Raw genomic sequence first — 12,199 nt, forward strand, 5'->3', positions numbered from 1 at the left:
CTTTATTTAAAATACATACGTCACAGAAACCTGAAACAATTTGTAAATTAAATCACAAATTTATTCTATGGAAGAATACCTTGATCTTCTAGAATTCAGGCATTTTTTGCTGCCACCTTGCATCCTCTATCTTGTCTCGTCTGCTGCCACCAGCTGGCTTCCACTACTGCTAAATTTCAGCAACCAGCAGGATTCAATTCAGTGCTTTGTTTTGACTGCTGAGTCCCTGATGAAAACACCAAGTCAGTTGAATAACTAAATTTTTAGGCTGGAAACAGAAAAGCACAACCAATTCATTTCCTATGTACTTTGGGCTATCAGATAGCCACATGGTAGCTGGTACTTGTCCCAGTAAGTGGTCCAGACAAGGCTGCAGGCTAACAAAAGAGAAGACATTTCAGTTCTTAAGTTAATATTCTGCTCCCAGGGAAGAATATTGTTAAAAACTATAGAGTCATTGTATAAGAACAGACAAAGGTCAGATCAAACACAATAGTGTATCAATAGTCTCAGTATATGGCCAGGCATGATGGCTCACACCTGTAATCCCAGCACTTTGGGAGGCCAAGGCCGGCAGATCACCTGAGGCCAAGAGGTCGAGACCAGCCTGGCCAACATGGTGAAACCTCGTCTCTACTAAAAATAACAAAAATTAGCTGGGAGTACTGGTGGGCGCCCGTAATCCCAGCTACTCAGGAGGCTGAGGCAGGAGAATTGCTTGAGCCTGGGAGACGGAGGTTGCAGTGAGCCAAGATCATGCCACTGCACTCCAGCCTGGACGACAAGAGCGAGACTACGTCTCAAAAAAGAAAAAAAAAAAGTCTCAGTATAGTATTAAGCTTTTAATAACTTCAGGAGTATAAATTCTATGAACTTATACATCATTTGAAAGTAAAATTATTTAACTGTATTAACTATAAAATTATTTAACTGCCTATTTGGTTTGTGAATTTTTGAACAGTAAATGTGTTTTACTTTTTTGTTGCAGTCAATGTTTGCCATCTTCTGCTACAGAGACAGAAAAATTTAAAAATGTTCAAAATTCACAAAATAAAATAAGCATTTCAGAAATTTAAATAAACTTTCAAGTGACTTTTTGCAAGTTTGTAGCATTAATACTTCAGAAATTATTAAAGCTTAAAACAGCACTAAATCTTTTGGGATACTTGTATATGGAAAACTGTGGAGTAACAGGGTGGTTGAATACAAACTTTTATAATTTACACCCAGCTATGTCCAAAGAAAACTGAAATCATTTATAACAACACATATACACGCAAATAGGCAAAGATATGTAAAACAGTCATAAGCTGTCTTGAAGCTGGAGAAACATGTCCCTAAGTGAGTAAAACTTTAGGAAAAGCAGAGAGAATGAGGCAAATTAGTAGCAATATTTGTAATATAGGTTTCTGGTATTATTCTATATTTTCACTTGGAAGGGTGTTGAGGATACATTTTTATTTGGGATACTTGTTCTTGAGATAGTATTATGTCCTCAATATTTTGGTATTAGCATTATTATAGCTAATGATGCTTTTCCAGAAAAACTGAAACAAATAACTTTTAAAGATGCACATTAATAGAATGTAAAAAAAAAAAAAACCAATAAATAGTTTTCTTTCCTCTTAGAGATTATCTAGTTCAGTGGTTCTCAACCTTGGCTGTACAGTGCAATGACTTGAGGGGTTTAAAAAGTATAAATGCTTGGGTCCCACTGAGCATCTGATTTAATTGGTCGAGGATACAGAACGGGCATCGGGAATTTTAAAAGACCTTGGTGATCCTAAAGTGCAGGTAAGGCTGAGAACCTCTGCTCTAGTTCAATATATAATCAGGTATACATCAACATTAAAATGTGTAGGTGTTCAGAGTTCTGATTTTTAACCATAGCACCATCTCAAATATTATAATGGAAAAGTTTGAAAAAAGAGCCTAATTTAATCATCATTGATAAATTTCAAAAAGCATGTTGAACGAAACAAGCCAGACACAAAGATTACTTATTGCATTCTATTTACATAAAGTTAAAAATAATCAGAACAGGGGGAGGGGCTATTGACTAGGAAGAGACACAAGAAGGAAATTCCTCAGAGGGAAATTTTCTCTATTTTGATTAGGGTACACGGAGATATATATATATATATATTATATTATATATATATATATATCAAAACTCACAGAAATGGACAATTGAGCTCTGTATGTATGATTTCATTATATGTAAATTTACAATTCAGTAAAAAGGATAATCTGCATAATTAAATCTGCATATGTATGACAGGGTCGGGTAGGGAGAGACGATTACTTCAGACGACCCCAAATCCTCATAGGTTAAAAGAAACAGCCAACTCCTTATCAGAACTGGCGAGAATGGAGAGCAGACAGCAGGGAGGGCCAAAGCCTAAGAAATCGCTACAAGACTAGACGCCGACTTCGAACTACTGCCAGGACGGCGGCGCCCGAGCGCCCACAAAAATAAGCCCCCGCGCCATTTCCGGTACTAGCAAATCCTCCTGTATGTCCTCACTGGAAGTGTCCGGTGGGAAACTGTGCCACCGCAGGCAAGGAGCCGGCAGTAGCTTGGTTCCTGAGCGGATGCTGGGACTGTAAGGCGCGCGCGGTCAGCTGTTTGCGGTGCAGGGAGGAGGACGCCGGGGCTCGCCTTTCCTCCTCTGCCGCCGCCGCCGCCGCCGCCATGATTCCGGTGTCGTTGGTGGTGGTGGTGGTGGGTGGCTGGACTGTCGTCTACCTGACCGACTTGGTGCTGAAGGTGAGGGCCTTGGGCCTAAGGTCCAAGCCCGCGGTGCCCATGGCCGAAGCGCAAGGCCTTCTTTTCTCTTCCCCTGCCTCGCGCCTCCCGGGCTGGACGGTGCCCACGTGCGACAGTCCGCGTGGTGGATCGGCCCGGTGGAGTAAAGCATTGCCGGCCGCGGGAGGGGTGTGGCGGCCTGCGCGGCTGCCACTGTCGCAGTGCGGGACAGTGCAGGCCCTTCAGCCTTCGGGTCCTGCCTGGGAGGCGCCAGTGGTGGGATCCGGAGGGCCGGGGCCCTGCCAGACCCAGCCGCTGCAGTGCAGCAGGGAGGAAAAGAAAACGTCTGCTTAGTAAAGACAGTGCTTTCCCTTATTGTTTTTAAGGTCAAGACGCTCTAGAGACTCAGATATTGGAATGAATCTAAATCAAGTCGTGATTTAGATCAGTAGTCTCAAATTTTTAAATGCATATGATCATCTGCTGTTACGGTCAAAATGCAGATTCCGATTCAGCAGGTCTGCGGCAAGGCCTAAAATTCTGCATTTCTAACCACTTCCCAAGTGCTGCTGATACTGCCAGATCACAGAGTGTACTTCAGAGTAGCACACTCAAATAGCAAGGATTTACATAACCAGTTTCTGACTACTTGAATTCTGACTTGCACCCTGCACCCCACTTCTTCACACTAACCAGATACCTGGGTGCACGGTCCATTTTCCAGTTATTTGAGAAGGGTAGCAAAAAATCAGGAAGAGTTGTCTGACCACATGCTTCAGGCAAGCTTTTGAAATTGAGTATTCCGGGGTAGGGGATGGGGGAGAGTAATTGTGTATGTGGAATAAGATCATATAAATTCTCAAATGTTTAATACAAATTCCAGTTATGAATAGCAAAACCTTCATGTTATGAATACCATTTAAAATAGAAAACCATAGTATTGCGTGTTTTAGCTTTAACAGTAAAATGAAATGAGACTTTTCCTTCTTTCATTTAAACTTGTAAAGTGCAGGAGGTTATATAGCATAGTCCTTAGATCCAAGGCTGGGCTTCTACCCAATGTGACCTTGGGAAAATTGCTATCTGTGCCTTGGTTTCTCGTCTTTAAATAGAGATAATAGTAAGGATCTCCTAAGATTATAGAGAGAATTACATTAGTGTATCCACATAAAGTCTCGCTCCTCAACTTGAGGTTCAAGGACCAGTAGCATTTGCATCATTTGGGAGCTTGTTAGAAATGCAGAATCCCAGGCCTCACCCCTGACCTAGGGAATCAGAATCTGCATCTTAGCAAGATCCCAGGTGACTCCTCTGCACCTGTTTGTGTTTGAAAAGCACTGATATGGCCAGTCACAGTGGCTCACACCTGTAATCCCATCACTTTGAGGGAGGCTGAGGTGGGAGGATTGCCTGAGTCCAGGAGTTCAAGACCAGCCTGGGCAATATAGTGAGAGTTTATCTCTACAAAAAATTTAAAAGCTAGCCAACCATGGTGGTGCATGCCTGTAGTCCCAGCTACTCTGGAGGCTGAGGTAGGAGGATTGCTTGAGTCTGAGAGTCAGGGGTTACAGTGAACCAAGATCGTGCCACTGCACTTTGGCCTGGGTGACAAGAGCAAGACCCTGTCTCAAAAAAAAGAAAAAGCACTGATTTAAAGTACTTGGCATAGTGGTTAACATGTCATAAGCCATACAGGCCACAGTGATTTTGTTGTTTGAAAAAGCCACATGAGCCAGGGATGGTGGTGCAGCCTGTAGTCCCAGCTACTTGGGAGGAAGAGGCGGGAGGATCGCTTGAGGCCAGGAGTTCCAGGCCAGCCTGAGCAACATAGTAAGACACACACACAAAGCCACATGATTTCTTCATGTTGCATATGTGGAAAAAAAAACCCAAGATGTCACTGGTTTCAGTGACAACCCCTAGCTCCTTAAGAGTGCACCATCCTCTGAGCAAAAGACCTAACACCCACTCAAAGTATCTGCATGGGAAATGGAGAGACCTCAACTTTTAGGAGCCTGCACCTTTAGTTTCTCTGCTTCCAGCTTGGTCTGCTGATCCATCCTCGGTTTTTCTAGGATTTCTGCATATACATCTGTTGGAGAAGTGTGTCACTCCTTTTCCAAGTCTTGGAAAACAAGCAGACTTAAAATTTAACTACCGGAAGACTGGGAGCAGATAACATTACAGATCCAAAGCAAACAGCTACCTATATTTAGACTATGGTCATTTTTTAAGACTATGATAGGGCTAAGATTTCCTTCTTGGACAGATAAGTTTCTCACATGGGTGGGCATCAATATGACAATACTTACTGCTGTACTTACTGTAACTGAGTCAGATATATAACACAGCCTTATGTCATCCAAAATCCTATATTAGTCAAGGACTTCAAACTTCCCTAAAGGTAAAACTCGTGTTGGGGCTGTGTATAAGCAGTATTCCCACAACCCCAGAGAATTTAAGGGACATTACTGAGCCCAAGATGGTTTTAGATAAGTTTTTTACTTTTTACATGATCAAGGTTGGCCTAACTTCTTAGGGTTGTTGCTCAGAAGAAGAAAGCAAGCCCTGATTGCTACTGTCCCTTCTCTTGGATTGGTTGGTTTTTTTTTTTTTAAATTATAACACAAGGCTTCTAGACCAGTGCTGTCCAATATGGCAGCTATTAGCTACATGTGGTTATTGAGCCTTTGATCAGAGCTAGTCCAAACTGAGATGTGCTGTAAGTATAAAGTTGATGTTGAAATTCAACGAATTAGTACCCCCCAAAAAGTAAAGTATCTCAACAATAGTATATGTTGATTACATGTTGAAATATCTTGGATTTTGGGGTAAAGGTATATGAAAATTAATATTTAAAATTTGGCTGTTAGAAAATGTAAAGTTATATATGTGGCTTACATTTGTTGCTCACATTATATTTCTATTGGACAACACTGTTCTAAGCAGGGGTCAGCAAACTTTTTGTAAAGGGCTTGGTAGTAAGTATTTTAGGCTTTTTGGCCCACACAGGGTCTCTGTCGCATATTTTTGGTTTTTATTGTATTTTTATAATCCCTTAAAAATGTGAAAACTATTCTTAGCTCACAGTTGTGTGAAAACAGTCTGTAGTCTGGATTTGGCCTGCTGCCCATAGTTTACCAGACCCTAATCTCAGTAGACCAGTTAGGTCTGTGACCTTTAATATTGTGAAGAATAAACATAAAGCTTCAAGATTATAAACATTTGGGCAGTCAGCATCTTGATTTCCTCTAGAAAATACTTTGTGTTATTTTCTTACACATTATAAATTGTTCTTCAAAATTGAGTGATTAAGAACTTTTCTTTCTCTCTTAGTCATCTGTCTATTTTAAACATTCTTATGAAGACTGGCTGGAAAACAACGGATTGAGCATCTCCCCTTTCCACATAAGATGGCAAACTGCTATTTTCAATCGTGCCTTTTACAGTTGGGGACGGCGGAAAGCAAGGATGCTTTATCAATGGTATTCTTCATCTTCTTTTGTTTGGTTTAAGTTAATCATTAAGTGATCACTACAGACAGCTTGTTAAATTAACTATTTCCATCACTTTGCAGTTTTCTGAGTTTTAAAATATTGACAATATTAAAACTTTCTGGTTTTATATAACCTTATGGGATCGTATCATTGGGGCTTGCATACATTAAAAATCAAGGCATTTATGGCAATTTATGATTAGGGGCTTCATAATGATCTCTGGGACACCCAAGATACTGGCAGGTTCTGTAGATGAGCGAATGTGAGGGTCAGGGGTGGCATGGTCTAAATTTCTTTTTGTTAAAAATTTAGCCCCAAATGGATTAGAGGTAAATGTAAACAATCAGATCATCAGAGTTAGCAGAAAATGCAATAGCAGATCAAAGCATACAAAGTGGAAAAAAGGATATAATAAAGATAAGAACAGAAATCAGTGAAATAGAAAATACACAATAGAGAAAAGCAGCAAAGCCAAAAGTTGGTTCTTTGAAAATATTAATTGGGCCAGGTGCAGTGGCTCACACCTGTAATCCCAGCACTTTGGAAGGCCAAGGCAGGTGGATTGCTTGAGGCCAGGAGTTCAAGACCAGCCTGGCCAACATGGTGAAACCCTGTCTCTACTAAAAATACAAAAATTGCCGGGCATGGTGGCATACGTCTGTGGTCCCAGCTACTCGGGAGGCCAAGGCACAAGAATTGCTTGAACTCAGGAGGCAGAGGTTGGCAGAGAGCCAAGATCACACCACTGCACTGCAGCCTGTGTGACACAGCAAGACCCTGTCTTAAATAAATAAATAAATAAATAAATAGAAAATATTAATTGATAAATCCCTACCATGACTGATGAAGAAAAAAGAAACATAAGTAATTAAAAATGAGAATTGAGGCCAGGCACAATGTCCCATGCTTCAGCCCAGGAGTTCGAGACCAGCCTGGGTAACATGGTGAAACCCCATCTCTACAAAAAAATATAAAACTTAGCCAGGCGTGGTGGCTTGGGTCTGTAGTCCCAGCTACTTGGGAGGCTGAGTTGGGAGGATCACCTGCGCCCTGGGAGGTCAAGGCTGCAATGAGCTGTGACCGTGCCACTGCACTCCAGCCTGGGTGACAGAGTGAGACCCTATCTCAAAAAGAAAAATTGGAATTGAAAAGAGGACATTACTACAGATTCTATAGACATTAAGAACATAGTAAGACTGCCGGGCGTGGTGGCTCACGCCTGTAATCCCAGCACTTTGGGAGGCCGAGGCAGGCGGATCACGAGGTCAGGAGATCAAGACCATCCTGGCTAACACGGTGAAACCCCGTCTCTACTACAAATACAAAAAAATGAGCTGGGCATGGTGGCGGGCGCCTCTAGTCCCAGCTACTCAGGAGGCTGAGGCAGGAGAATGGCATGAACCCGGGAGGCGGAGCTTGCAGTGAGCTGAGATCACGCCACTGCACTCCAGCCTGGGTGACAAAGCAACACACCGTCTCAAAAAAAAAAAAGAACATAGTAAGACTATTAAGAAAATTCTATGCCTATAAATTTGACAGTTTTAATGAAGTAAACAAGTTCCTTGAAAAGCACAACTTACCAAAGTTAGAAAACATGGCAGATTATCTCCACTATAGAAGGGTAGCTTCCAATTATTAAAACAATAGAAAAAAGAAACTATTATTAAATTGTGCCATGTTAATATTTAAGCTCATTTTATCACAAAGTAAAGCTGAAATACAATGCAGACAATAGAAGAGGTAGATGAAAAAGGATGGATGTCTATAACGTCAAAAGGGCTTTCATAACGATATAAGGACAAGATCAAAACAACGTTATGTAAATGAGCAAGTGCATGAGAGGAAACAAACTTTTTCACTGGGAATGATATTCAGATTCTTCAGTTATCAGAGAATTATAAATTATAAAACTGCTTAAACTAAGCTCATGCTTCAGTCAAATATTTGAAGTTCATGTAGGAAAAAGAGGCAGAGTTATTGAAATTTTTTAGCCATTATTTTAAAGCTATGAAATGTGGCTGGTCAGTGAGTTTGCTAGTCCATGAATTGAGAAAAATTGTAAATTAACGTAATTTTTTTTCCTTTTGACAGGTTCAATTTTGGAATGGTGTTTGGTGTAATTGCCATGTTTAGCTCATTTTTTCTCCTTGGAAAAACGCTGATGCAGACTTTGGCACAAATGATGGCTGACTCTCCCTCTTCTTATTCTTCCTCCTCTTCCTCTTCCTCCTCTTCTTCCTCTTCCTCTTCTTCATCATCTTCCTCTTCCTCCTCGCTTCACAATGAACAGGTGTTACAAGTTGTGGTAAGTATCGTCTTTTTGCTTTAAATAACTATCGAAATAGAGATGCAAGATATCACTTCTGACCTAGTGTAACACCTATCCATAATATAAATATGAAAATAAATTAAAAGTCTAATAATTTTCAAATTACCTGCTTACACAAAAAAATTAATAAGAATACAGCAAGGAATTGTTGAAATATTTGGTAGTAGCTGTAGTATTAATGGTAACAGAGAACAAATGAACCATCGTTAAGACTGTCAGCAATTACACAGATATGTGACTGAATGTCTTTTTAAGATGTTAAATGATTGTTACTTTCAAAGAATAAGCATGCTGATTTAAGATCTCTATAATGTATAAGTAAATTGCATTCTAATTCTATGCAAAGTGTTTCCCTTTCCTTTTCATGGCCTTCAGAGCCTAACCAATAATATCCATTTAATTAAAGATATAAGACCTTTCTGAGTGGTCACTGTGATTTCTTAATATGAAGAATAATGTGCTGAGTTGTACTCCTTTAAAACTCATGTGTAGACCTATACCTTATCATTTTATGTCTCCAAAGTTTGGAAGGGGGCTTTATATTGGCTCACTTTTATTTCACATTTTTACATTTATAGTTCCCATTTCCATGAGTCATGGATGTTGTTTTTAATCGTGTTCTTATTAATAGAGTAGACTAGGATTAGTAACAGATTGGGGTTTTTTTTTTCTTGTCTCTTTGTGGCCTCTACTAGGCTGGGTCACTGGGAAGATTTAGAAGTCATTTGTAGAAAACAATAATCTCTCCTATGGCCATAGCTCTTTCTTAGAGATTAAAAAGATTTACCAGGTGAGGCCTCAGAATAAATTATTTATTTCTTCAGCAAACATTCCCTGCCTTACAGATAAGAAAATCGAGGCACAGACATGTTAAGTCACTTGCCTGTGGTCACAACTCATAACTAGTAGATCCATCATCACTGATCTTAGAGCCTATGGACATTATGCTCTATTATTATTATTATTATTATTATTATTTGAAACGGAGTTTTGCTCTTGTTGCCCAGGCTGGAGTGCAATGGCACGATCTCAGCTCACCACAACCTCCGCCTCCCAGGTTCAAGCGATTCTCCTGCCTCAGCCTCCCGAGTAGCTGGGATTACAGACATGTGCCACCACGCCTGGCTAATTTTGTATTTTTAATAGAGACGGGGTTTCTCCATGTTGATCAGGCTGGTCTTGAACTCCCGACCTCAGGTGATCCACCTGCCTTGACCTCCCAAAGGGCTGGGATTACAGGCATGAGCCACTGCGCCCGGCCTATGCTCTACTTTTAAGAGAGGTAGATAATTCTTCAAGAAACTATAAATAATTTTACTTACAGTTTTATACCTCTAGGTATATGGTGGGAGGATAGGTGGGACTGGAGGCAAGAGAACAGGATAGTGCAGGAAATAAGGTGAGAGATACAGATAGGGTCTAGGTTATGAAGTTTATATTTTACCTGTAGGTAGCAAGTCTATACAAAATGGACCAAAGTCATTAGACTGAAGATGTGGAGATCATTTAAGAGCAGTAATTTATTTTAGAAGTGATAAAGATCTAAAATTAGTGGCAAGGAGAATAAAGGGAATGGATTCAAGTGACCCTTTGGAGTGGAATTCTCAGACCTTGGTGATGAATTAAATGTGAGACTGGAGGGAGAAGGAAAAGTTTAGAATGACTCAGGTTACATGATTGGTTATTGTTCACCAAGAAAGAGGATAAGACAGAAAGAAGCCAGGTGGAGAAAATATGATCATTGGCTTATCTGCCTGCCTGAATTAGAATGGCAAAACGTTGTTTAGGGAAGAAATTATTTCTTCTCTACCACTCAGTTTATTCATAGTGCTCACAAAAATATCAGCTCTATTAGGAGAGCCGTGCTTTGGAACCATTAAGAAGTCAGCTGCCCTCTGGAGCCCACCATGCATATTCATGTATAAGTTTAAGAATGTTATGAATCCTGACTTTGACATGAGCTCTTGTCGCTTAGGTAACATACCTTCTGTTTACCCTATAATTCCCGACAGCCTTGTTCAGTATTGATTCTCCAAACCATGGCACTCTGTGTTGTTGAAAGTATTCTGTATTCAGTATTCCGGTACATCTAATACCCTGTGTGAATCATGGCAGAGACAGATGGGCAATCGTGTACTGTTGCCAACAAATAAGACCTACCATCTGTTGGTATTATCACACATTCATATTCCTACTTTATCTCACTCACTAGTACATGCAGAAAATAATAAAGAGAAGGAAGAAATATCCTATTGGACCAAGCTTACTGATTTATTTGAAATTAAGGTAACCAGGATATTTTGTGATATAGAGGGTATGTATGACAATCTTAAGTATGTAAATTTAGAGAGGGGTCAGAGAAAAGTGTAATACTGGAAAGATGTCTGACAACTTGGGAATGGAGCAGGTGTATAAAAAGGGACATAGAAGTTCTTGAAAGAAGTTGCTCAATAGGGTCCAAGTAAAGAGAATTTCAGATAATGAACATTATAAACATCCATTTCCTTTGACTCTTTACCTCCATATCTGGGACTCTAGCTTAAGGAAACACTTTCAAATACAGAAAAAATAGTATTCATTAAGCTCTTTAGCCTAACATTATTTATTATTGTGAAGAATTAAAAGCAACTAAAATATCTGAGGAGTGGTTAAATTATTGGATTCTCATTCAATTAGATATTATGTACACATTAAAAATGATTATAACTAGTTTCCGCGGGGCGCGGTGGCTCACGCTTGTAGTCCCAACACTTTGGGAGGCAGAGGTGGGTGGATCACCTGAGGTCAGGATTTCGAGACCAGCCTAGGAAATGTGGTGAAACTCCATCTCTACTAAAAATACAAAATTAGGCGGGTGTAGTGGCGTGTGCCTGTAGTCCCAGCTATTTGGGAGGTTGAGGCAGAACTGCTTGAACCTGGGAGGCAGAGGTTGCAGTTATCCAAGATCGCACCATTGCACTCCATCCTGGGCAACAAGAGCGAAATCCCAACACTTTGGGAGGCCAAGGTGGGCGGATCACAAGGTCAGGAGATCGAGACCATCCTGGCTAACACAGTGAAACCCCGCCTCTACTAAAAATACAAAAAAAAAATTAGCTGGGCGTGGTGGCAGGCGCCTGTAGTCCCAGCTACTCGGGAGGCTAAAGCAGGAGAATGGCGTGAACCTGGGAGGCGGAGCTTGCAGTGAGCTGAGATCGCGTCACTGCACTCCAGCCTGGGCTACAGAGCGAGACTCCATCTCAAAAAATATATATAAATAAAATAAAACAACAACAACAAAAATGATTATAACTAGTTTCATAACTAGAGAAAGGACACTTGGAATTAATGGAATTTAGAAAATGATTCAAGCAGCACTGTTTGAATCTTCAGTTATTAAAGGAGGCTTTTTAGATGAGATTTCTCTGTGTCCACAAAAATAAATTCCAGTTGAATTAAAATTAAAACTTGAAACCATAAAAGACCTTGAAAGAAAAAAGCCAGGTTATCATTTTTATGAACACAGAATGAGGAAGACATACAGTGAATAGTAGAAACCATGAATATTTTTTATATAACAGTAACACCTTTATTTTTTATTTTTTAAATACTTTATTAGAGCAGTTTTAGATTCACAGCAAAATT

The 12,199-nt window shown here is 40.2% G+C and overlaps 1 protein-coding gene across 4 annotated transcripts in view; it reads left to right on the plus strand.

Annotated features, from left to right (window-relative positions):
• The first annotated feature begins 2,498 nt into the window (after positions 1–2,498).
• Positions 2,499–12,199, plus strand: part of MBTPS2 (membrane bound transcription factor peptidase, site 2) — a 52,405-nt gene continuing 42,704 nt past the window's right edge. For all 4 annotated transcript variants that reach the window (XR_004058387.1, XM_030934241.1, XM_030934242.1 and 1 more), the window contains exons 1-3: positions 2,499–2,770; positions 6,086–6,234; positions 8,338–8,551. Coding sequence is in view for 3 of the 4 variants with exons in the window: in XM_030934241.1 (XP_030790101.1) it covers positions 2,696–2,770; positions 6,086–6,234; positions 8,338–8,551 (438 nt within the window). In the remaining variant the exon portion in view is untranslated. The remainder of the gene's footprint in view (positions 2,771–6,085; positions 6,235–8,337; positions 8,552–12,199) is intronic.

Source organism: Rhinopithecus roxellana, chromosome 7 (assembly GCF_007565055.1).
Source record: "Rhinopithecus roxellana isolate Shanxi Qingling chromosome 7, ASM756505v1, whole genome shotgun sequence".
Lineage (NCBI taxonomy): Eukaryota > Metazoa > Chordata > Mammalia > Primates > Cercopithecidae > Rhinopithecus > Rhinopithecus roxellana.